The sequence below is a fragment of the Erythranthe guttata genome, chromosome 10 (assembly GCF_056151865.1).
Source record: "Erythranthe guttata isolate IM_541 chromosome 10, IM_541, whole genome shotgun sequence".
Lineage (NCBI taxonomy): Eukaryota > Viridiplantae > Streptophyta > Magnoliopsida > Lamiales > Phrymaceae > Erythranthe > Erythranthe guttata.
This window is the reverse complement of record NC_142542.1, coordinates 2,751,784-2,778,429: the sequence shown is the minus strand read 5'-3', so window position 1 is coordinate 2,778,429 and position 26,646 is coordinate 2,751,784. Positions and strand designations below refer to the sequence as shown.

Sequence of the window (26,646 nt, the reverse complement as noted above, 5' to 3'; positions counted from 1 at the left end):
GGACAATTTTCGACAGGTAGGTGTCGAAATTTGGTTTTTTTTTTTTTTTTTCTTTTTCGACACGTTGGTGTCGAAAATTGACCAAAAAATCGACATGTATGTGTCGAAAATTGCCGACGGGTTTCAAAAAAAAAAAACTTCAAAATCGACTTCGAAGCTCAAAAAAGACATCGATACTTACCTTAATGTGTTCTCCTTTCATATATACTACCATATTATTGTCTTATAACTCAATTTTATACGTTTTGTGAGGTTTTAATTTCTTTAGTTTTGATATTTTTTAGAAGGGTTTGTTGTGAGATTTTTTAGAAGGGTTTGTTGTGAGGAAGATTTTTTAGAAGGGTTTTTGGGGAGGGAGAAGAAGGAGGTGGAGAAGGAGGGAAATGGTTTTTTGAGTTTTTGATTATTTGGTATTTAAGAAAGAAAAATAGTATTTGTAATATTTTTTTAGTTTTAATTTCATTAAGGGTATTAAAGTAATTTACAATTAATTATTTATTTTTTATTTTTTTGGTATTCAAGTAAGCAAAAGTTGGGATTTGAAATACTGATCCCCTTTTTTTACATGCTTGATTTAGGTTTCCTTTTTTTTTTTTTTTTTTTTTTCCTTATATGCTTGATTTAGTTTCTCTTACTAATTCATCGTTTTTGGTTATCACAAAAGATTAAAAAAAAAAAGGAAAAAAATCATAGGGTTTTTTTGTGATAAAATCAATAGATAGCAACTATACTTATTTGTTGAAAAGAGCTTTATAAAAAGTTTAAAGTTCATAAACTATTCTAAAGTGTTTGGAAATTATTAAAAATAAGATCTTGAAAATTCAAAAAATAAGCTTTTGGTAAGCAAAATAAGATATTTTTTAAAAATTACTTCAACACCATCTTTTTATTTAAGATCTTATTATGACTAAAAATAGCTTATAAAATCATTATCTAAACACTTTATAAACTAAGCCTAAAAATAATACGTAACAACTTATCAACTCTTAAAAAAACTTATCAGATATAAGAGTTTATCTACCGTGTTTCAAATGCAATGAACACACACAACCCTTGTCACACTAGGTTTAATAACAAAAAAAATACTAATAGCAATAAAGTATTCCAATATATGACAAAAAGACCCTCTCCATGGAGATGGAACAAAAGAAAACTAAATCTGAGCTCACCACAAAAATGTAAAGAAGTTTGCTTTACAACTCTGCATATTATACTTACATATATGTTAACATTAGCTTCAGACAAATTACTTAATCCGAAGCTTCTAGGACAAAATAAAAACATTAACACACTAATAAAACTAATAAATAAATAAATAAATAAAGAATTGCATCACCAGTTATCTCTGCAAGAGCATTCACCATCAGCAAAGCAGTGAAAACCAGAAGCATCTCTCACGTGTATCTCCCTCTTCGTAACAACCGTAACATACTTCAAGAAAGTGTGGCAATCCCCACACATATGTATATTCTTAACCACCCTAACCGGTTTTCCAACCCTAGTCGTAATTAGACCGAACGAAACGGCTAATTTCGCACTATGGCACAAGAGGAAATTCACCTTCTGATGCTCCTCCACATCGTGCAGCACAAAACTCGTATCGGGTTTATACCCCGCTCTCAAGCACTCCATAAACAATATATCGAGCACACTGTAAATATCCTTCGATTCTGGATGCGACTTATCCCTAGCAAAAAACGAATGTACCTCTTCTTGATCGATAACCCAACTCCTACCCGGGAACTTCCGGAACCTTCTTTCTTTCATCTCTTCCCTAACAAGTTCCGAGCAGTTCCACCTTCCGGAAGCAGAGTAAAGATTCGATTTTAATATGTACGTCGACGGATCTTGCGGCTCCATGCTCAGTATCTTCTTGGCAGCCCTTGTTCCGATAATGGCGTTTTTGTGAATTCCGCAACTATCAAGCAGGGCCCGCCAAACGGAGGCAGTCTCCTCGAACGGAATATTCTCGATTAATTCCTCTGCTTCTTCTAGAAGACCCCAGTTGCCCAAAACACCAACCAAACATGCGTAGTGGTCTGAATTGGGTTCGATGTTGTAAACGGGCTTCATCGACCGAAAGAAGTCTTTGCAGTGTTCGATTAAATTAGAGTTAGTGCGGCGATAAGCTGAAATAATTAACACACATGTAACTGTGTCTGGTTGAATTTTCCCTCTTTGCATCTTCTTCCACACTTCCAAGGCTTTTCCACCCTGCCGATTAACGTTATATCCAGCCAAAAGACTGTTCCAAGAAACTATATCGTGCGCAGGCATTTTATCGAACACCTTATTTGCTTCCTCCATGTCGCCACATTTCGAATACATGCTAATTACAGCATTACCAACTCCAATATCATGCAACAAACTACATTTCAACGCACGGCAATAAAATTGCTCCCCTAGTTTCCGGAACCCTAAATCTGCACACACTCCAAGAATCGAAGCTATTGCCACTTCATCCACGACATCATCGTGTACTTGGTGTAGCCATTGGCAGATTAAGGAGATTGCTTTTTCCGGCTCGGAGTTTCGGGCGTACCCACAAATCATTGCCGTCAGCATAATCGAACTGCTCCGTTCGAGCGGCGAATGATGGAATATTCTCTCGGCATCCTCCATTCTGCCACACCTTGTACACATATCGAGCAACGCTGCCTTGATGTGATTGTTGGTGCTGGATTTTATCTTGAGAACAAAGGCATGAATTTGTTCGCTGGATCTCGAATCTTTGACCAATCCACAAGCATGTAGAACGCTAGTCAAAGTGAAGTCACTTATCTCCATGCCCTCCTCCACCATTCTGCAGAACCACCGCAACGCCCTAAATCCTTCTCCGTTTTGGCAAAATCCAGCTAATAGAGCATTGTACGTGACGCAATTTCTATCGGGCATCTTACTAAAAATCTCCAGAGCCGAATCGACATTCCCAAATCCCATATAAGCATCGATCATTTCAGTCCATGTGTAAACATCGCGTACATGCATCCTGTTGAACAAAGTTTCAACATCTTCCACACATCCACACTTTGCGTAGAACTCGATCAGCGCATTCTTCACACTCAAATTTGTTCCGTACCCTATTTTGAGCGCATATGCATGGATTGCAGCGCCTTCCTTTGTTGCAAAACATCTCGCACATGAAATCACGAGACTTGAAAGTGTAAAGTAATCAACTCTAAAACTCTCCACAGCCAGCATACGATGAAACAATTCAAATGCTCTTTCATGCATACCATCCTTTACCACACACGAAATTACAGTATTCCAAGAAGCAACGTCCCTTTCGGACATTTCATCGAACAGTTTGACGACATAATCCAAACAACTGCACTTAGTATACAATCCCATAACTGCATTGGCCACATAAGTAGAATTGATATGGCCCGTTTTAATCGACAAGGCGTGAACTTGGAAACCCAATCGTAAATCTATCAATCGCATACAAACAGTCAACAGGGCAACAAAAGAGTAGGCATTGGGTTCAATGCCGGAATCTCTCATCTCAAAGAAGAACCCTAGGGCTTCGTTCTCGCAATTCGATTTCGCCAAACCCGAAATCATAGCAGTGTAGGAAACAACATCCGGGGCTAAAATCGAATCGAAAACTCTCTCAGCATAATTTAACTTACCCAATTCGAAATAAGAAGTGATGAGAGAATTAAATAAGCGAACGTCTTGTTCGAATTTGAGAACCGAAGCATGGACTGCTTTACCGAGCTGAATATCGGCGTATTCGATGGACAATTTAAGAAGACGAGAGAGCTCATGGTTCGATAACGGTTGAGAGTTATCAAGCTTCTTTGGGGTAGAAGAAAATTTGGAGAGAGAAAATGATGGGTATGGGAAGAAATGGGGATTGGAGGAGGAGAGAGAAAGAGGGGTTTTAGAGGGAGAAAGATAAGAAGTGACCTGTGAAGGCGTAAAGGGTTTCAGACGGCGGTGAGACGGAGAAGAGATGGCGGCGGAGGCGGTGGCAGGATGATGGCAGTGGTGGTGGTGGTGGATAAGGGCTGCCATTGAAGTGAGGCGCCAAGCCAAGCATAATTAAACTCAAATGAAATGAGATGCCATTTTTCTCAATAAAACAATTTTATTCCTAAAATGAAAAATCCTTTTTTTTTTTTAGGAGAAAACATTAGCAATTCTATTCATGGCTAAGATAAGTCATAATACATATATGTTACATTGTCTTCTTGCATTTTTTAATTTTTTGTAGTTTAAATTTTGTATGCAAATAAAATATTGCCCCATGTAAGTGCTTGCATCATCTGCAATCCTAAAATTTATGTGGCGTTTCATCTTGTAATTGATATTTCATATATTGTCTATGGATAAATTTATTGATGATGTAAATAATTGCATGGTCTACAACTCGATTTTGGAAAGAAAAATTCTTGCAGCAAGTTATGTTAGGTTGTGATGTGATGCACAATATGATAGTCGGAGAAGAAGAACATTGTAGTAATCTCAACGCTATGGTATGCTTAAACAACTTTAAAGTACACGTGGTATACGTAATTACTGCCACACACTTGAAACAATTAATAGAGCCAAAATTTCATGTCCTGGAATTGATATGCAACCGTTAATGCTACCATCAGGGGTGTAACCATGATCAAAATGTAGGGGGGGCTAGCTGCCCCGAAAAAAAATTTAGATGCACAAAACATTGCAAAAAATAAGTTTATACAACTAATTTTTAATTAAAATATAATATATATATATATATATATATATATATATATATATATATATATATATATATATATATATATTTTTAATCATCACAAAAAATTCTAAATTAATTCAAATTATTCTAATAATATACTGCACTTAATATTTCAGAGATTCATGGCACGATCTCATCTTTTTTTTAAGGCGTTAGATAAAAAAAATTCAAAAATAAGTAATATTCATAAATTTTATTTAAAATAATACAAGTTTTAACCATCTTATTTTATATTTTATATTAAATATGATATATTTATCTATAATTTATATAAGATTTTGGAGAAAAAACAAAAAAACTATTGGATCAAGATAAATATTTACAAAAACTTTGGGGGCCAAAAGTAATACAGTACCAAATATCTAAAAAAAATCATTCTTGGGGGTCAACGCCGGTCAACGCCGGCGACCGACGGTCTCCGGTGGTGGCGGGTCAAAATTGAAATTAGGGTTAAAATTGATTAATTGATGAAATTGGGCTAAATTGGGGTGTAAATCATGAAATTGGAGTTGAATTGGGTTTCATTGAATTGGAGGTAATTTTGTATATAAAGAGATTTTCCTTATTTGCAAATAAGTTTGAATGGGGTGAATTTTTTTTAAAGACAAAAAAATTGGATGTCCATATTTTAATTAAGTGCCCTTGTCATGGGCCTATTTGTCATTACCCCAAAAATTATTAAACATATATAAAATAATAATAAGGATTTAAGAAATGTTAGAAGAGTTATGTAACTTCATAACTCAAAGTTGTCTCCACCATCGTCTGAAACTAATAGTCTGTTAGAACCCTAATAGAATAACTTATCCAGTGCATTATTCCGTTAGGGTTACTAACAATATTTGAGGGTGATTGTAATTACTAATACTACAGGGACTTTAAAGTTATTTAAGCATACATCAAGGGTGTATGTGTAATTTACCCAAAAAAAAATCTCATGTTTAGGAAATTACTACCATCCCTCAATTATGAATCTTCTTATACGTCTACCCTTGCCGTGTCAAATTTAGTGGAATTTTCTAGATTATATGGAATCTTCTCCAGTTTGTATCCGTTTTACCCCATTCGAGCTCCATATTTTGAAACAAGATGATCTTAGGATGTGTCTCTTGGCTTGTAAATATCATATTATGGTTCATTCGAAACTGCATTTTTGCGCAAAACAAGTACAAACTAGAAAACATTCCACGGAATGTAGAAGATTGTGTTGATTTGACACCATAAAGGTGGACGTGTATGAAAATTCATAGTTGAGGGGTGATTGTAATTACCCAAACATAAGGGATTTATTTTTTAATTTAACCTTACCTGATACGATCCTAGCAAGCTCAAAGATGAAGAAGTGGAAGAAGCGCAAGCGTACGAGTTTGAAGACGACATTCGAGTTTTCCTTGGAGAAGAAAGGCTGGAATCAAATGTTTGAGATATCTATGGTTTGGAATTGGAAGAAAAGAAAGAGAAGAATTCGTTGGACAAGTCGAATTCCATGCATCCGAGATTCTCGCCTATTCTGGCAGAGTTTACCATTCGAGTTATAACTCTCGCATCTAAAGTCCATTTGACCCGATTCAAAATGATTCGAAAAGCTAACTGAGAGATCTACAACTTTTATGTTTTGAGCAAAGAGATATTCGAAGTGGAACGGTGTCGAAATTGAGCTTTAATTGCATGCACGTGCACAGCCCAATGTCGCGAGTTAAGAAGGGTGATCGAGAAGTCGACTTGAAGATCAAGTTATTTAATTTACTTATTCACGTTTTTAGTTTTTAATTTAGGATTTATTATGTTTTTTTATTATTTTAGAGTCTTTTTTGGTTAGGATTTGCTTATTTATAAGTTTGCTTATTATAGATTAGGTAGGAGTCATTTTCCTTGTGAAAAATGAGTCTTTTTAGATCTTATAAATAGGTTGTCAATTTGACTTATTTTATTGGACGAATTTTTAATGAATATTTGAGTATTTTGAGAGTTAATTCTCCTTCGCTGTTCTACAACAAATTTCGGGATTTTGCAAGTGGATTCTTGTAATTTTCCTAGCGACATAATATTTGTTTCTGGTTCTTTATAACCACGGGGTCAATATTCCACCTTGATAATAATGGTTTGTAGCTATTTATAGGTATGGGGTCATTATTCCGTGCTTCCGTCAAACTTGAATCATTATTTTTTGGTGTTTTCGATCTTGCTTCCGCGTATGGTATTGGGTCTCGTAACGAGTTCTACGGGGTTTGTATCATTACCTCAGGGGTGACCGTAATTTACCTTTAAACTTTTGAATTAGTTATAAAATCCCAAATATGGGTGGAAATTGAAAGTATCATATTGGAGCCAGCACTTTTAAAAAATATTCATTTTTTTTCCAAAAAATTAGTTACAATTTCGTCACAAAATATTGAAAACTGAAATTTCAAAAATTAGAATGGAAAAAACTTGTTCTAAAATCGGATTTTTTTCAGATCGAAAACAACAAAATTCCAAAATTTAGATTTGGGGTGAGTAAATCGGACCCATCAACCCGTTGAACCCCTCAAATTCGGTAAAAACCGTCCCGCTGGGACCGGACCGATAGATCCATCTATAGGATTGGGTCCTGAAATGGACAAGATCCGCGGGATTGGGTCTAAGACGCGTTCAAAAAATTTAATACCCGTGAACCCGTCCCGCCCCGTTATACAAAACAACGTCGTTTTGTTTATATTATGTAGTACAATAAATTAATAATGTATAATACATGAATAAAGTGTCAAAACTTATATCTATAACGACACCATCGCCTCGGATTTATGGTTAAAACGTGTATTAATTCTGATTTTCTCGTGACATTTATCATTGATGTTATTCAAGATTGTTTCAATTCAAAATTTTACGCTTGGTCATCCATTTTTATCTCTAAATAATTTCGCGTAAAACTTATAAATTATTAAAGAAAATAACTTTTTTAAATTACGATGGGTTTTGACCCGTGAAGGTTGGGTTCTACTTTAAACCCGCAATAAACCCGTCTATCCTAAACACCTCAAAACCCACAAATTTGGTTTCTTAAAATCAAGAACCGTTGATTGACGGCACGAGGGCAAGTTTTGTTAAAACCCGCGGATTTACGACTCGCGCAGACCCCTACTTTATATACATTTTATTAGTGTAATTTTCGGAATATAATCAAAAAAATTCGGAAATCGAAATCTAATATGTATTCCAATTCCACTTACAAAAGAACAATTCGGAGATATCAAAAATAGGAACTTTTGGAATTCATAATGAAAAATATTGTTTCGAAATCGAAAATTTTCTGATGGAAATCAACTGGGTTTGGAAAGTTCAATCCAATTTCCACCACAAACGCAACACTGAAATTGGTTTGTGTTTATCAGAAGGAGTCCCTACGGAGAAAACTTATTAGAACTAAATGGCAAGACAAACTTGACATTTGCTTCACATCCTTTACAAAATTCATTCAAAAAATGTCACTCCACTAACAAAATCGAAATCTGAATTCAGTAAAATTAAAATAACATTTTTCATTTTTCATTCTAGCATTTTTTACATTATTATAAACAAGTTATTATTTACCTTATTTTTTACATTATATTGAAAATTACGAAGAAAAAAAAACCATTTTTTCGTGTTTTTTTAAATAGGGGTTTTTTTGCATAAGTCCTTGGCCAATCATCTTTATTATTCTATGTTTAGGGGTTATATTTCTTTCGTCAATAAGGCCATCTCTTTAATATATATTATAAATAAAGAAAAAATTAATGTACATGACAAAATTACCCCAACCCTTTACACTCAATTCTTAATTGTACCCCCAATTTGGCCCAAAAAATTCAATTTTGACTTTTTTTCTTTTAAAAACTTTTATATTGCTTAAATTATTTTTTTGCCACCTGTTTCAGGCGTTGACTTTTTGATTTTTTTTTCTGGTCTGTTTTTTCCGCCGCCAATCTCCAGCAGTCAATTTTTTTAGTGATTTTTTTTTCTCATAAAATTTTTATCCTTTTTTTCCCGCCCGCCGCTAAACATTGACCGTAATTGTACTGTCATTAACAGTAATAATACTATCACTGACAATACATTAATGTAATTATATTATCATTGACAATACATTATCGTAATTGCATTGTCGTTGACTTTACATTTATGTAATCATACTGTCAACAATTAGAACAACGACAAATCATGAAGAAGAAAAAAATCACAAAGAAGAAAGAAAAAAAAGTCCATGCCGGAGACCGGCTGTCAACCGCGGCGTCAGACGATATTGTCCATAAAATTGTGTTTTGAGTCAAAATTGAATAATTTGTGAAATATGCAGTGAAATTGAGATTAGATTAAATTAAATGATGAAATTGGAGCATATTAATATGTGATGGACTATTTTAGTCTTTTACAAACCTCTGGACCATATGTGGACTTTTTTGTAAAAAAGTTTTTTGTCTCGACCCCTCTATGAATAAGTACATATTGATGGACTTATTTGTAAAGTGTCCTTTTAAATAATACACCAGATTGTAAAAATACTACGGTGTACTATGATATGATTTACTATAGTTTACTACGACGTACTATTCTGAAGCCTACCGTCCAACAACTCTCAGCCGTCACCGATCCCTAACGTCCAACATCTTCCAGCCACCTTCAAACCATAGGTCCATAACATATGACAAATTGCAGCCGTCGTCAAACCCTAACAACCAATAACTCCCTAGCAGACGCTAAACGCCTAAACCCCATCTATCAAAACCTAGCCGCCCCACCAACCCTAGGCGCCATTGTTGCCGCCTCCACCATAGATCTAACCTCACACCACAATAGTCATCGCCTCCTTGCCTTCATAACCATCTCCTTTATTGCCATAATCTCCATAACCACCTCCATAATCACCGCCACGATACCCACTGCCTCCATAGCCGTTGCCACCTACCATAACCACCGTCATAGCCTCCACAACCATAACTGAATTTAACATTTATTAAATTTAGATATGTTAAGTAGAATAGAAAAAAAGAAACAAAGAAGGAGAGAGGTTCGGGACTACATATATAAAAACGCGAGAAAGAGGGAGAGAGAGAAAGAGCAAACTAGAAACATAGAAGGGAGACTTGTTTGTCCTTTTATGTCCATAAAAGGTGTTTTATGAGTAGACTCAGTTTTTAATTAGTTCACCATGGCCTGTAGATAAATTCCCCTAATTAATAATGTTTTTGTGAGTACATAAATTACATTATCAAGAGAATTCGAAGGCTTCTTCAGCATTATTAAAGTGTGAAGCGTATATATATATATATATATATATATATATATATATATATATATATATATATATATATATATATATATATATATATATATATATATATATATATATATATATATATATATATCGGTAAAAAAATCGGGTTGCTGATGATTTGGCCGATTTAGCTCACGAGCATAAGGGAGAAGCCTCAATATACTGCTGCAGTTGACTTACCTCATAGTCTTAGGCACGCACGTTGTGTGTTTTAGATACAATTGGTATTAGTCGTTTTCGAAAACAAAGTAAACAGGGGATACTATTTTCCTTGTTCTATGCCGACAAAGTTTTTAACGAGGCCCCCTCTGTATTTCATGCAATGAAATTTCTTTTTTCTTGGCCAAAAAAAATTAATAATTATAAAACAAAAATTATACCTCATAGTCTTAGGCACGTAGTTTTTAGATAGAATCGGTATTGGTCTTTTTTCGAAAACAATGTGTTACTATTTTCCTTGTTGTATGCCGACAAAATTTTCAATGAGGTCCCATGTATTTCATGCAATAAAAGTTCTTTTTCCTTGGCCCAAAAATATTATAATTGTAAAAAACAATTATAAAGAAAAACATTAAATAAAGAAAATTAGCTGTATCTACTCTCTGCGTATACGCCATCTTCTAATAAGTACTTTAATTTCAACTATAATGATTTATTTATCTGGATTATAATGATCTCCATGTATTTTTTGATACGGAGAGCTATATAAAAGTATTTGAAAGTGCAAGTTGTGAACTAATTAAAAGTAAACAACTATTAGAAAATTCGAAAGGAATGCACACAGAAATTTCAGACGGAATATTCCAAGCTTAAAATAACTAATATGGTGATCATGGAAGTAACCAGAAACGTAACGAAATAATCATAATACTCATTCAACTACATAATTATGTGTATATATATAGCCCTTATAATGCACATATTTTAAGGGAAGATATATCCTCTGAAAATATAAATTAAATAAGATGACTAGAATTCTAGGCATTGGGAATTATGGGGGAAGTGAGTCAGGTTTTATGTCAATCATGTCTGTCCTCATTTTCGCCTGCGCTGATCACGGTGGCTCCGCCAAGCCTCCTAGGAAGAGACGCCCTGGCGGTGGTGGTGGTATTGGCGGCGGCGGCGGCGGCGGCGGTGGCGGAGGCGGAGGGTGCTGAAATTTGTGGAAGTTGTATAAAAGTTGATGATGTTGTTCTTCAATATTGGAGAAACATTTATATTTTTTACTTGTCAATATTGTTTGTACATTGTAATTAATGTTGCCAAATAATGTGTTATATTTGTCATATAATAATTATATAAGAACCTGTAATATTAAATGTAATATTGATGTGTGATGGAGAAAATTGCCTATAAATATTATGTGTGTTCATGGCTCCATTTTGTTTGTAGTGTCTATTTCATAAAATAGAGCTTTCCTCGGTAATTACATGCTCTAACAACCTCTGCATCTTAGGTACTTCCATGCATCTTAGGTACTTCCATTCCAAATTAGTTGTCAATTTACGCAGTTTTTCTTATTTCATATTGTCTGTTACTTTATAATTTCAATGATGCATTAATTACTGTTTTCTCAATTATGCTATTAGTTATTAATTTTAATTAGTTGATGTAATTAATTATCTGGGTATTTTAGTCATATTATATGTCTTTTTCTAAAATTCACACATATTTATTAATTTTCTTAATATGTGAACGTCAATTATTTTGAAATGGAGGGAGTAATATGATTTCGGTGGGTAAGTGATTAATATAATTTAACTGACAAAAGGGAGTTTTTGTAATTCGGACATACCTAATGGGATTATTTGTGATTTATATACATGGGAAAATTTGACAAAACTCCCTCATCACACAAATGTAATTCAACAAAATATGCTTAAATCATAAATGCTCAAGTATTTTCTGTTAATATATTCTTTAATTTTTTTGTATTTTTATTATTATTTTTAATTTAGGGGCAAATTAGATATTATCGTGGTCTGCTAAAAGAATTGAAGAACCGTTAATTTTATGGGGTAAATGTAATATTAATTTTACAATAAACAAAAAAAAAAAAAAAAAAAAAAAAAAAAAAGAGTTTCTTGCCCTTTATTTTTGTTTGTTTTAAAGTTTGACCTAAAGTGTAAATGATATGGTTCAAAAGACGTGATTGGTAAGATTATGTATCGATTTAAACATAAATTTATTGTTGAAGATTGTATAATAAAAATTAAAAAAAAGAAAAAGTATATTGCAGAATTAACATTTCTGAATATGAAATACCGTATCAATCGTATTTTATTTAATTTGCAGTCAAAGTAACACAAAATCTTTGAAAAGTATGCTCGAGAAAGTTTTTTTATTAAGATGGTGATTATTTTATATGGATATTAAAAAATCATTTAGGTGATCAAGTGTTTAAGTGTATCGCGTCACCGAATTTCAAACAAAAAAATCGTCTTCATTGTTTGCATGACTTTGATAAATAAAGGTTAATTAAAAAATAAGATTCATTCACAAGTCAATAGATAACATTTTTCATCTCCACCAAGACAATCAACAGGATATACTTAATCCAAATGTAGAGGGTACAAACTTTAATTAAGACAAGCTTAATAAACAAATGACAAGCTTAATTAAGAGATAAGATCAAATCCCTGTTCAAGTAGAGACTGTGCCAATTTCTCATTAGCAGCTTCAGAGGGGTGGAATCCATCCCAGAAAACATACTGTGTTGCATTTGAACACGTGCCCACTGATCTCGCATTGCACAGAAATGATGTTTCTATTGTACCTGTCCCACAACACGCCCTCCTCGATTCAAAAAATCCTGCCCCCCCCCCCCCCCCCCCCCAAAAAATTATTAGTAATAAATTACGGCGTCAAATTACGAAAAACTCCCTTATTCAATTGGTAAATTTGACAATGTAATTTAATCGGGTGCTTTATTTAATTTGTAGGATTGATTACCGTTGTCAGTGGGCTTAGTGATCAAGTCAAGAAGAGGTTGGTAGATATCAAACACAACAAGCTTGAGTCCGGGCAAACTGGGTTTGAGGTTTTGTGACGTGGCGTTCAGTTTATTGTTGAACAAAACGGCGTCGTGGTTGAGCCTGGCCACGCATTGGTTGCTTCCGCCACCGAATAGTGTTATCGCCGCCGGCAAGCATCCCGTCGGCGGGAGAGACGTCACTCCGATTCTCCTTGCTCCCAGACTGTACAGATTCTGTCCAAAATAATAATTCTGTCAATTACACAATATTAACTCAAACCGAAAATAGCAAACTAATATATATTTAATTATTTATGAATATAATGGAAAAAATAAAGTTTTCATCCCTCAAGTTTGCACCAATTTCACAACTCGTCCCTTATGTTCACAAAAAACATATTCCGTCCGATCCCTTATATTTCAAAATTCAACAGTTGTAGTCATTTCCGTCAATTTTCTGTTCAAAACGGAATCAAGTGTGTGCCCATCACTGCCTTAACTAACGGATCAACGGTAAATTGACAAAAATGACTAAAAGTGTTAAATTATTGGAACATGAGGGTCGAAATATGTTTTTTGTGAACATAAGGGACCAAATGTAAAATCGGTGAAAACTGTAATTAATTTCCCCATTTATGAATATAACATGCATGATGACCTGGATTAAGGTAGAGTAGGATCTGATGAGAGTGTCGGAGAAACGATCAGGTGTGTAAGCAGTGTTGAGAATAGGGTTAATGTAATAATTCTGAATGAAATCACTGCTCCCTGCACTTATCAGATGAATCCCTCCTGAAAATATGTCATTAGCTCTGCTCCTTCCCACCAAATTCACCACTTTGCTCTGCCAATCCTTGTAATTTGCTAGCTGCTGCGTCAATGTCAGCGCCCTCTGCAAAAAACACCCGCTCAAAATACATCAACTAATTATAGAGAAAAATGCATTTCTCGTCCCTTAAGTTTACCTGAGTCCTACATCTGGTCCTTCTTGTTGTTTACAGAAAAATAGGTTTAGTCCCTTGTGTTTCAATTACACAACGGAATCATGCATGCATACATGTGCAGGCTGATATAGGGGGTTTTTGGTGCGGGGCCGAAAAATATGGGTTTGAATTGAGAGAAGGAAAAAAATATTTTTCAGGGGCTATACGAAATTTAAATCTTGGGGGGGTCAAAGTCTATAAATTAATAGAAAAATACCAAAATAAAATTAAAAACAATTTGCAGGGACATGAGTCCGCCCTGTGCATGTGTGCTTAGTTTAACTGACAGATTAATGCCAAATTAATGGAAATGACCAGAAATATTAAATTATTGAAACACGAGGGATCGGAGTACATTTATTTTTTTGTGAGCAAGAGGGGCCAAATGTTATACTGAGGTAAATTTGAGAGGGAGAAAAAGTGTATTTTGCTCCTGATCTCTTTTTCTCTGTGTGTGTGTTTTTCTTGTCTGAATTATGAGCTGATCATATATATGTACAGAGTACATAAAGAAGAGAGCTTACATATAGTTGTGCAGTTCTGTCATAATAACCAGAAGCGGCGGAGGCGAAGTTGACACCGGTGAGAATATTCTTACCTGATCTGGCTTCTTGGCTAAAGTACGCCGGCGGGTAAGAATTGAAACCCAGATACTCGGCTGTAAAAAGTATATATACATATACATAGCATGTTATTTACTACACATGCATGTATCTATATATCATATATAGTGTGTGAAAATTAATTAATAAAAAAGATGAGAAAATGTATATACCAGTGAAGTCTGTGGCGAGCTTGCCATTGGAGAACCTTCCGGTAGGTTTGTGGGTGACGAAATCTCTACCGTAAGGAAGGAAATTAGCCTTAATCAACGTCTGCAAATTGTTGTTGTTTCCGACGTCGACAACCGAGTCCCCGAATATGATCAGTGCTGGTACAAGGGGATCTCCATGCACACTACTAATACTACTTGATAATAACACCACCACCATGGTAATTGTTAGTACAACAAATGCACCTAAATTACTTCTTGATATTTCCATTTTATTTTTCTTTCTTTTTTTTTTTTTTTTAATTTATTATGGGTTTGGAATTTGGAGTTGAGTGGGAATGATGAATGGAAGAGAAGCGGTTGTGGGGGTGAAGAATTTATGGAGGTCTGTGGTCTGTGTAAAAAGGTCAAAGAAAATGGTAATAAAAAAAAAAAACAGTATGGGCACCTCTTGAATTGATCAATGGGTGTTTGTTGCAATAAAGTGACTTTAATTTTTGTCATTTATTATCAGAAAGCCATGGAAGTTGCAAAAACAGCATGAGACAATTGATTTTTTTCTTATTTTTTGGAGAGTTTGTTTTTGGTTTTGGGACTAGAAGCTAGAAGCAAAATTTGCGTGACAAAAGAAAAATTCGTTTTTCTAGGATTTGTTCTTTTTATTAGCTCTTTATAATTAGCAATATTGCATTGCAAAACACCTTTAGCAGCTTAACTTATGTTGTGATTTCATCATATGTATATACTTGCACGCTTTTCAAGTAAAAGAGGGGGAAAGAAGAAAAAAGTGTCGAACTTATTGTGCTTTTTGAACTAACTAGTAGATCGGTAAGTTAGATGCTCCACCTGATAAGCATATACCGATTACAGTTAACCCTCTATAAATTAATATTGTCTGGACCAGGAAAATTCTATTAATTTAGCGAATTATTAAATTATCGAGTTAATAATTTAATACGTTTTCACCGAGTCGGGACCGGAAGAAACTATTATATAATCGAGGTTATTAATTTATCGAGTATTAATTTATCGAGGTTCTACAGTATATTAAGGTATTAAGCCAAATGTGTCCAAAAAAATAAGCCGATGAGTAAAATTTAGAATATTCATGAAGAGCAACATTGAATAAAAACTATAGTCGCAAAATAAGATGAAAACCATAGTATGTTCCTTGAAATAAATGAAGTTTAACTTTGCATATGCTAGGATAGTAGACTAAAAGTCTCGCTTTTAGCTACATAATTTTATTATTGAATTAATAAAATAGTATATTAATAAAATTTAAACCGACTAATCTAGAATAGATTGCGAATTTTCATTGACTCGTGGCCCATGGGCTTCACACTCCAACATCATGTTTAATCCTCAAGTAATTATATGACCAAATTAAAAATGCATCAGAAGTCCAAAGTGAAAAACATAAAACAAATAGAAGGAATTCTAGATGTAGGGGTGAGATCGGCTCGGATCGGGTCGGTTTTAGCCTCAAACTGAACCTGGAACCGAAATGGTCGGTTCACAAAGAACCAAAAACCAAACCGGTCGGTTCATGTCGGTTCGTTCTAGTCGATTTTTCGGTTTTTTTTTTCGGTTTCGGTTTTTTTTTCGGTTCCTAAATTATCGGTTCGGTTTCTTAACGGTTCCGGTTTTCGGGTCGGTTTTCAGCCTTTTTTTTCTCTAAAATAAATCTAAATAAGCCCAAAATATGCTAAAAATAATTCATCCCATTTTGAACCAACAAAACCCAAAAGTGTCAAAAAAAAAACCCAAAACTCAGAACAAAATCAGCCCATACACAAAAAAATCACATCACAACATTAAAAAAAATTAAAAAAAGAAACAACAATCACTAAAAATCAGGAATATATATTAGGCCCTATCAAAACGACTTCATTTCGGGTCGGTTCGGTACATCGGCTCGGTTAACCACTTGCAAAACCGAGTGTGAACCGAAAATTTCGGTTTGGCGGAAATAAAAAACCGTGTATGCGGTTCTTGCTTCGGGACGGCATATTTCGGGTCGGTTTTTCGGTTTTCGGTTCGGTTTTTCGGTTCTCGGATTTTTTTTGCTCACCCCTATCTAGATGTACTCCTAACTATTATCTAGATGTTGAGCCATACTGTTTCTTTGTTTATTGACTTACTCGGGCGGGACATATTCGGATTGAGCCATAGTAGGCTCAAACTCGACACATAAATGAATCGATTTCAATAAAATGGCTCAAATTCGGCCCAGTTCACTAAACATTTAGTTCGACTCAAATATAACTAAGTTGAGCCGTTTGACTTCGGTTAGGCACAACTCAATTGCCGTTCCTAATTATAATTTACCTAATTAAATATAATTAATACATATTTTATATATAAAAGTAAGAAATGCTAGGTCAACCTAATAAACTCTAATAGCAAAAAATTTAAATATTTTTTTTTACATTTCCTATTCTCCAGTTTTTTTCTCCAATACCTTTCATAGCCAGTGAGAAACGTTAGGTCAACCTAGAAACCCTAATGATATATTTGTAAAAACAAAAAAAAAAAAAAAAAATTCGTCCCCTATTCTCCAGGTTCTTTTTCTTTAATAACTTTCTTAGCAAATCAAATTTGCAAATCAACTTACAAAATCCTAATACATCCATCCTAATACATTCCGGTAGTGTTTTTTTTTTTTATATATATATAATTTTTTTTCCCTCTCTTTTACAGAAATCCATGTGAATTTATTTGTTAATACAATCTAATTATCATATATTTAAATTTTCTTTATTTATGTATTCCCGTGCATCGAACGGGGAGAATTGCTAGTTAAACTAAAAATTTAGTTAATTCAATTGTAAATTCATTTAACAAACTTATTAAAATTGGTGAATTAATTCAAACCAGTTGACTCAACTAAGTTGATCAACATCTGAACTGTAACATTTGAAAAGGTGAACCAATTTCTACAAACAAATTTGTGAGATTATTTATATGAAAGGGTAGTTAGTGCGAGTAACTTTACCCAACCAAAAAATATGTTGACCTACCTCAAATGAAAATAGAGTTGAGGGATTCGTCCCGCGATGGATGGTCTAGCGGTTGGAGCAAGTAAGAATTGAAACCGGAATGAAATTTTTAAATTTCGTCAATTTCGATCCAAAAATATCCGAATTTGGAACTGTATTTTTCATTCTAGTTCACGAAGTTCCAATTTCCGACTTTCCAAGTTTATTTGAAACGAAATCGGAATGGTATATAAAATTACTGAACATTCCAATTTTCGATCCAATTTTAGTGCTGAATATTTCTATGATTTTTCTATAATATATAATATAAGATATATTTTTTAATTCCATAATACCATAATATAATTTATGTTAGATTTTATATGAAACCTTATAAATATCGAATGGTCAAGTAAATTAAAACCTTAGAAAATATTAATTTGGTAAGCTTTTGGGCTTCCATTTCCATTTTATTTTGGGGAAAGATGTTTTGAGAGAAGAATTTGAAAATTAAATAAAGTTTGTTTGTGTTTTGGGAGGAGACAATTTGTACTGTAGCAAGTCAAATCATGTCTGAAAGGTGTTGGAAAAATGTATTTTGGAAGAAGAATTTAAAAGATAAAGTGATTTGATTTTGTATTTTAGTGAAGACAATTTTCACTGAAGCGGTCAAATCATGTTTGTTAGAGAGAGAAATATTTGAATTTGTTTTGGGGAAAGTTTTTGAAAATAGTGTAGAAAGATAATTTTCATTTTGGGGAAAGTGTGGAAAGAATTTGAAAACGGTAACAAACATAGCCTTTATGTTGCATTTTTACTTATAAGAAAATATATGTTTCAATTTGTTGTTCCTACACGTGTTTTTATTTATTGCATTTTGTGGAACTATCTTTTGGATTTTCTTGTATTTTCCTGAAAAGGAAAATATTGTTGAAAAATTATCTATTATATCCGAATTTAGAACAAGAGATTACAATCTAATGTAATTTCCGAAAAACCGTCGATTTCGAGGCATTCCAAAATCGAAATGATTTTTTTGCAGTGCGATATTTTTGCAATGAAAATTAGACCCACCACTTCCGAAACAATTATAAAAATTTCCGAAAAAGCCATTTTCGATCCATTCGGTTCGATTTTCATCCCTAGATCAACGGTCGTCAGATCGAACTTGTTACACATGGTTAGTCTAGTGTGATTAATGTGACTCATTCTGTTTGTAAGTTATTGTACAATAGTGTAGATTTTACCCAGTGCACATGTATGATTGGCTACGGATTCCTCCATTAAAAAAAAAAAAAACACTAAAAACTTAAATAGGGATTCTCGCTAATTGCCCCAAAACATAAGGACCAATTAGCAAAATATTGCTAATTGTTGTCGATACTTGCGATTTTTATCTACTTTTTTCCGAAAACTAACTGTAGCATAGCATCATACAGAATTGTTTGAAACTGAATCACAGAATTGTAGCAGTGTCTTAAATACTAGATGCAGGCTTCGAGAAGTGTGATTTTCGCTAAGAAGATACTGACACAATGCATTATACACAACTTGGATAGAGATACCAATATGTAAACATATACGCAGAGCTGTATCTATCGTTATCAATTATCATCACCTGAATATATTGACGATAACTCTATTCTTTTTTCCCATCATATATTCGATACGCATAGAGACATCAACAAAAATAGAATCATATCAAAATAAATGCATTTTGATAGAGAGCTCGTGAATATTTGGCAATGATACACGCCATAAACAACAACTATACAGAACGTGTTCGAATTTTCTGAGGCTCGAATTGCTATATCGCAGATGTATTCTTAATAGGCCTTGAAATCTCAAATGTAAAACTAAATGTTCACCAAAAATAAGATCAGAAAAAAAGAAAAAAAAAAGAAATTGAATGTAAGCAAACACATACTAAATTTATTCTTAAAAACATTACAGGCCATTTGTTGTACATAACGTGCAGCCAAATAAGCCAATATCGGACATCGTATAGCGTATTTCATGCTAAATGGTACGGTTCAAGTACTTGGGGGCATCGCAACTCAAATATATAGCTATGCTACCCGAAAAGAATGATTCCATCTTGATGCCAAAGATAAATTAAACTCATAGAGTTCCTTATTGAATATTTTAATAAGCCCGAATAGATTATTAAGTCTCGCCGCACCTTTATATAAAGAAGTCGCCCCCATTGTCTCATCTCATTAAAAGCTGGAAGGCTTCATTTCCGGTTTCCACTTCATACTCGTAACCAAGGTTGTCTGCACGATCGCGGAATTCATCCATCTCAGAGTCTGACACCTGGATTCCGACCAACACATTCGCTCCCGTTTCTCCCTAGAGATGCAATGAAAAGGGTCAGAAATTTATGAACATGTGTGTGTATAATATATATAGATTCTTAGAGAAGTGTGAGATTAAAACCTGTCCACGGTAATGGAACAAGGTGATATTCCAACGAGGGCTCAAAGCATCCAAAAACTTCATCAAAGCGCCTGGTCTCTCGGGGAAAATAAAACGGCAAAAGAGCTCGTTTTTCACATTTGATCGGCCGCCCATCTGATAGATTCAAATAGAAAGCACATGAAGCAAAAGTGTGTAGTCAGTGATGCATACTTTTAGTACATGCAGATTTATCAAGTCCCTTTGTTTGGAGTGCTGATTCTCATGTATATATATATAAATCCAAAAACTTCTGAAGCCACGTGTTAATCAAATTTATTGCCCGACGTAAAATACTTCAAAAATAAGCATATATACAAAATGATTCTAGACTAAAACAGTAGTATTTTAGCAATTCAACCAGAAACAAAACCTATATGCAATCTATAATTTGCAGATCTCATCAAACCCGTAAATTCTAAAGCCAAGATCGACATTCTAAACACCATATTATATCAACTTTCTTCACCGGTACTTGAACTATATGACTTCATAAAAACAAAGAAATAATTCCATTTCCACGAATTCATGACAATATATCAGAAATATGAAACAAAATGTGTCACGAGCTCAATCAAGTTATAAAAGTCCTTACCAGATGTCGCAAATGATCTTTCACCAAGTCGTTCTTTGTAAGATTAATCGTATGCAGTTGAGATGACTCTAGTTTTTCCACCATTGCATCAAGTTCTGCTTCTGTGTGAAGACCAACACTGTAAAACAAAAACAAAAACAGAGAGGGCAAAAATAAACGTAAATTAAAATAAATTCCCGAATTCGTTGCAATGCAGAAAAAAAATGTAATATAAAATGTAACTCTTGCCTGTATAGGACTAGAGATTTTTCTTGATCCGAACTGTATCTGTATTTGAACTCAGTAATATTCATAGGTCCCACCTGCAATCAGAAAAAATAGCAAGTATTAACAATAGGCGAAATAGTCGAGATAATCGAACATTTAAAAGCCGTTAATTTAAGAGATACGCACAAGCTCACAGAAAAGCTTAAAGCTGCCAGGCGCCTCCGGCATGTAAGTTGCCAGCACAGCTTCGCGTCGTCTACCGACATTAGCAAGTTCAGTTACTAATCTGAGTCTGTCGAAATTCATGTTAGCTCCACTCGTCACAGCTACTACATTTGCACCTTTGAGCCCGTAGTACTTGCAATAAGCTTCAGCTCCAGCTAATGAAAGAGCACCCGCGGGTTCTAAAATGCTCCTCTTCTCCTCAAACATGTCCTATGTATACGATGATGAAATCGAAGAACAGACCATCAAGAAAGATAATAATTTTCTAAGAAGTTACTAGAGGCTACGAACCTTAATCGATGCACAAATGGCATCACGGCTAACGAGAACCACCCCATCTATTAGCTCCCTGCAAATACGGAAAGTCTCTTCACCGACAACTTTGACAGCCACGCCATCAGCGAAACCTCCGACTTGATCCAACGTTACTCTTTGACCGTGGTGCAACGACAAGGCCATCGCATTCGCATCGAACGGTTCGACTCCGATTATTTTTATTTGCGGAGAGACCCTTTTCACATAGGCAGCGATACCAGCTATAAGCCCACCGCCACCGATGGGCACAAATATTGCTTCCACAGGGCCTTTCATTTGTCTCACAATCTCCATCCCAACTGTTCCTTGCCCCGTTATTACGTCTGGATGGTCAAACGGTGGGATAAACGTTCGACCCTCCTCTGCGGCCCGTTTTTTGGCATAAGCTTGGGTTTCGTCGTATGCGGCCCCCACAAGTACAACGGTCGCCCCAAGTCTTTCCACCGATTTCCACTACCATTATCAAATTTAAAAAGAATTTCGAAGAAAAAAAGAAACCACTTCGATCAATCATGGAAAGGATTCCGAAAAACCGAACATGTTTAGTGAATAAGGATTTAACCTTTATTTCTGGTGTGGTAACCGGCATAGCAATGATGGCATTACACCCCAATCTCTGGGCAGATAACGCGACACCTTGCGCGTGGTTTCCAGCCGACGAACATATTACTCCTCTTTGAAGCTGTTCCTTCGGAAGCTTCGCCATCATATTGTAAGCACCCCGAAGTTTAAACGAGAAAACCTGCACACAGAGGTAAAGAAACCTTCACTTTTTTTTTTTGTCAATCAAAAACTTTTATCGAAACGAAAAACATCATAGAGCTCTCGTCTCTTCGATAATCTTCAAATTGCTTTCGGTTTCCTTTACGAACCTCAAAATTAACAGAGGTTCCAATTTTTTTCTGCCTAATTAATAGTACATTTATTAAAGCAAATAAACTTGCATCAATTAAAACAAATAATACGCAGCAACACATCAATTAACATACAGGCTGAAGATCCTCTCTCTTAAGCCAGACATTGACCCCCCACCTCTCCGATAGCTTGGTTGCCAGCTGCAATGGCGACTCATACGCCACGTCATACACCTTCGACGAGAGAATATTGGTCAGGTACTCCATCGCATTCGGGCTGCCCTTCCTCACACCGCCATTATCCATATAATCGTTGGGTATCAAGTACCCGCTCTCGCACTGCAGAGAGCTCGGCGAAACTCTCGGCAGAGGCCTGTCCGCCGCCGGATTAGCAGGTGGATTCAACGGCGGCGCAGCCGTGGTAAGCTTCTCGATCGGCGGCGAAATCTCCACCGCCGACTTCGCCGCGGCGTAAATCGACGGCTTCCTGCGGGAGCTCCGGATGGCGGCGGAGGAAGTGTTGACGGCGGCGGCGTCATTGCCGGTGAAATTGGTACGGAGGAGGATCGATTGCGCAGGGGCAAAACGGAGAACTTCCATTGTGGTAAATGTGTATGGAATGTAGATACGAAATTTGTACGTAAGAGAGGTTTTATTTGGTCTCGCTGCAGAGAGGAGAAATGCGAGGGAGATGAATATATAACGGCCCTGTGTGTGTATTTATTACCAAAGGGTTTCTTTGTGGGAGTGGTGTACGGTGTTCATCACTTCATTGTGTGGTGTCCTTTCAATAATTATATACAAGTACTCAAAATTATATATCAAATATTAATTTCTTTGGTAAAGTGAGAAAAATGTGTAAAGTAAGAAAAATGTGTTTATAGTGATTCAAGTTTGAAAATTTGCTCATTATAGATATAGTTAATCATCTATATATTAATATACTCGGAGCCTACAATTTTACAAGTATTAAAAGTAGGGTTGAGCATGGGTCGGGTTGGGTAATTGGTCAATTACTTACTCGATCCGACCACCTGATTTTGCTGAAAATTAAAAACAATTATGGATTGAGTAATGGTTGACAACCGACTTTGGAGCGTAAACAATTGATGGTTGGTTGGTTTGTATTATCAGCCATCAATTTTTTTTTTTTTTCTTACGATAATAAGATGTTTTTAAAAATTGTTTCATAAGATATTCGATATTTTGGGAAAACTTGCGTTAGCAAAAATCTTAACTTAAAAATTAAGGATTTCTTTTAATTAAACTTCTACAATAAGTAAATATATAAATGAAAAATATGAAATAAGAATTATAAAATATAAATAGTATGGAGATGTTTATAAATTTGTGTTTTAAGTTTATGAGTTTTTACCTCTTTTATAAATTATTTTAACACTAAAGAAAATAAAAATTACAATTAAATATTTATAATAAAAAAAATATTATTAAAGTCAGTTGTCCGATATTACCCGATCAATCGACTTTTGAGTACACTGAAAACCACCGAACTATTTATATAGATCGGATAAAATTACCGGTCCGACAACAAATTATCGGACGAAAAAATTATCGGCCAAAAGAAGCGGGTCGAAAGTGGATCGATTGGCCGATAAAACCGATCCATGACCAGCCATAATCCAAACTATATATCAAATATTATTTGATGATCGTAACGATGGTCTAGTTGGTCAAGTAATAAGAATGTGCGTCTAGTGATTCAAGTTTGAAAATTTGTCATTGTACATGCAATTGAACATTTATAAATCAATTATAGTTGAGACGAGCAAAATTCTATTAATTTAACAAAATATTAAATCATCGTTAAATTAATAATTATAATTAATAAATTAGTGTAATTATTTCAATAAATTCATTGGAATTGATAAAGAGGATGAAATGAAAATCATAGTTCTACTAAGCAGCCCGTTTCTCGATCGGACTGAAGGCGATATTTTAATGTTCCATTAAAGGTTGTGGAGGAGCCAGCGAAGAGCTAGGAGATCATTACAATATTCTCAAATCTCTATTAATTTAGGGTAAATTACACCCACACTTTTGAGATATGCTAAAATAATTTTAAGGTTCATGTGGTATCGATAATTACATTCACCTCTTGAAACATAGTTAAAAAGTCTAATGGGATAATGCATTGGATACGTTATTCCGATAGAGTTTTAACGGTATTAGTTTTCGAAAGGGGTGGAGACAGTAAAGAGCTATGCGTGATTTAAGAAATGTTAGAAGAGCAATGTCACCTCATAACTCTATGTTGTCTCCACCACTAGCTAAAAATAATATATAGTCCTTTAGAACTCTATCTGAATAACGTATCCAATGAATTATCTCATTAGAGTTTTTATCTATGTTTCAGGGGTGAGTGTAATTATCAATATCGGTGGGACTTTAAAGTTATTTAAACATACATGTAGATGTAATTTACCCATTATTTTATATAGAAATTACACACACAAAAAAAAAATGCATTCGGCCTTAAGATTAAAATTTTGACTTCGCTGGTGATTAAATGAGTTGTAGCTATTAATAATTGCAACATATCACCAGCGGCAAATTGTATAGTGACACGTGGAAGATAGGTGGGTCAATTTGTGAATGGAGGTGACAAATGAAGTTGGAAATCCCAAGCCACCAGCTTGAGAGGTCATCATATACTGTGGATGCATGGAAATTTGTTTTTTATTTTCCGATATACTCCCTCCTTCCCTTTATATTTGACGTTTTGGCCATGAATTTTTTTTCCAATTTATTTGACGTTTTAAAATTCCAAAGCAAATTTATATTTTCCTTTCCATTTTCGCCCTTACTGTTAATTGCTCTAACTCTTCAGCTTCTAGGTACCTATGGAATTAATGAATAATTATTTGGAGAGAGGAAAGGGTAATCTGAGGTATTTCTATCCAATTACAGAATAATTAATGAGATTCTTAATTTGTGTGAAAAATCCTAAAACGTCAAATATTAAGGGAAGGAGGGAGTATTATGTATCGGCATAATGTAATAAAGATTTATTAATAAAAACCTTGTTAGAATTCTATAAGAATTTTATATTCTAAATAAAATTGCATGGCTTGTAGTTGTTCTACAAATTCCCAAATACAAGGAAGACTTGTGGCAGAAGAATCATTTAGGAAACTACTTAGCTTTGATCTATATTCAAGGTTTTGCTTTGGTTTAATAGTATTCTCATTAATTGGTTAATATTTTATGTTGTAATTTGTATTAGTATTGTCTCTTATAATGCAGTTTCTACGAAATGTTAAAACATCTATCCAATAGTAACAAAAAGTTGAATCTGATATAAATAATTAATATTTGCACGAAATATAAGCGATGTTGTTGCAGTGAATGTTAAAAGTGGTGTTTTAAAACAATGTCCACTTCTCATGTTATAGATATAAGCAATTAATTTTAAACAATTTGTTGGAGATAAAGAGAGAAGAATAATTGGAATAATCAAAATTACATATGTCAAATCCACCTCTTTAACAAATAAGGACATCTCTAATGGAGTAAGCAAATCGAGTCTTCAAATTATATTTTGGAGATCAGGTGGAATCTTAGAATCTCTAAAAAATGAAATATCAGACTCGAGGGCTCTATAATTTTGAGTCTCTAAACAAAGTCCCATGAAATACATATGAGTCTCCAAACAAAGTCCTATATTTAGGACAAGTTTGCAGATTTTGCGAAAATCTGAGAATTTTGAGCTCCACTAAATTTCTTGTTGGTGTTGAATTTTTTTCCACAATTTTTATATTTTGAAGCCAAATGGAGTTTAGTTTACTCCATTGGAGATGTCCTAAGTTAAAAATTCCCAGCTGAATCGTTAAGCAAGAAACTGATTCATTCAAATTTTCTTACCAAACCATGTTGAACAAGGTTATCTCCTACCGAATAAGATTTGAGTGCCATTAGAGCTCGTTTAAGGTTCGTTGAAATTATTAGGTCTAATTACAGTACTAGAAATTCTATAATTTTGAAATTACAAATAGACCCCTTTTAAGTTCCATACTAGGTAACAGTACATATTTGACCATTGAAATTTTCAAGTACCATATTTATCATTAACCAAATATTGAGTTAATTGGATTCTCATCCCCCGAGAGTTAATTATATGTAATTAGATCGAACCTCAAGAGAGGACAATATAATTTACTAAATGTTTGGTCAAGGGACGTAATACTCCCTCTATTCCACAATATTTGTTTTTTTTAATAATTTTTTTTGTTTCATATTT

The 26,646-nt window shown here is 34.4% G+C and overlaps 3 protein-coding genes across 3 annotated transcripts; all 3 read right to left on the bottom strand.

The window, feature by feature from the left end:
* Window positions 1-1,066: 1,066 nt before the first annotated feature.
* Window positions 1,067-4,100, bottom strand: EMB175 (Pentatricopeptide repeat (PPR) superfamily protein). Its single transcript, XM_012976415.2, has one exon. The coding sequence runs from the start codon at window positions 4,018-4,020 to the stop codon at window positions 1,333-1,335; it is 2,688 nt and encodes an 895-aa protein (XP_012831869.2). The 5' UTR covers window positions 4,021-4,100; the 3' UTR covers window positions 1,067-1,332.
* An 8,543-nt stretch (window positions 4,101-12,643) lies between these two features.
* LOC105952840 (GDSL esterase/lipase At5g03820) lies at window positions 12,644-15,040 on the bottom strand. Its single transcript, XM_012976417.2, has 5 exons — window positions 14,758-15,040; window positions 14,507-14,640; window positions 13,658-13,891; window positions 12,978-13,233; window positions 12,644-12,837 (listed from the first exon to the last, which is right to left on the bottom strand). Exons 1-5 carry the CDS (start codon window positions 15,023-15,025, stop codon window positions 12,644-12,646), a joined length of 1,086 nt encoding a protein of 361 aa, XP_012831871.2. The 5' UTR covers window positions 15,026-15,040.
* Window positions 15,041-19,629: 4,589 nt separating this feature from the next.
* Window positions 19,630-23,299, bottom strand: LOC105952839 (threonine dehydratase 1 biosynthetic, chloroplastic). Its single transcript, XM_012976416.2, has 8 exons — window positions 22,524-23,299; window positions 22,097-22,276; window positions 21,511-21,987; window positions 21,181-21,429; window positions 21,016-21,089; window positions 20,788-20,905; window positions 20,175-20,309; window positions 19,630-20,087 (listed from the first exon to the last, which is right to left on the bottom strand). Exons 1-8 carry the CDS (start codon window positions 22,986-22,988, stop codon window positions 19,947-19,949), a joined length of 1,839 nt encoding a protein of 612 aa, XP_012831870.2. The 5' UTR covers window positions 22,989-23,299; the 3' UTR covers window positions 19,630-19,946.
* Window positions 23,300-26,646: the final 3,347 nt, after the last annotated feature.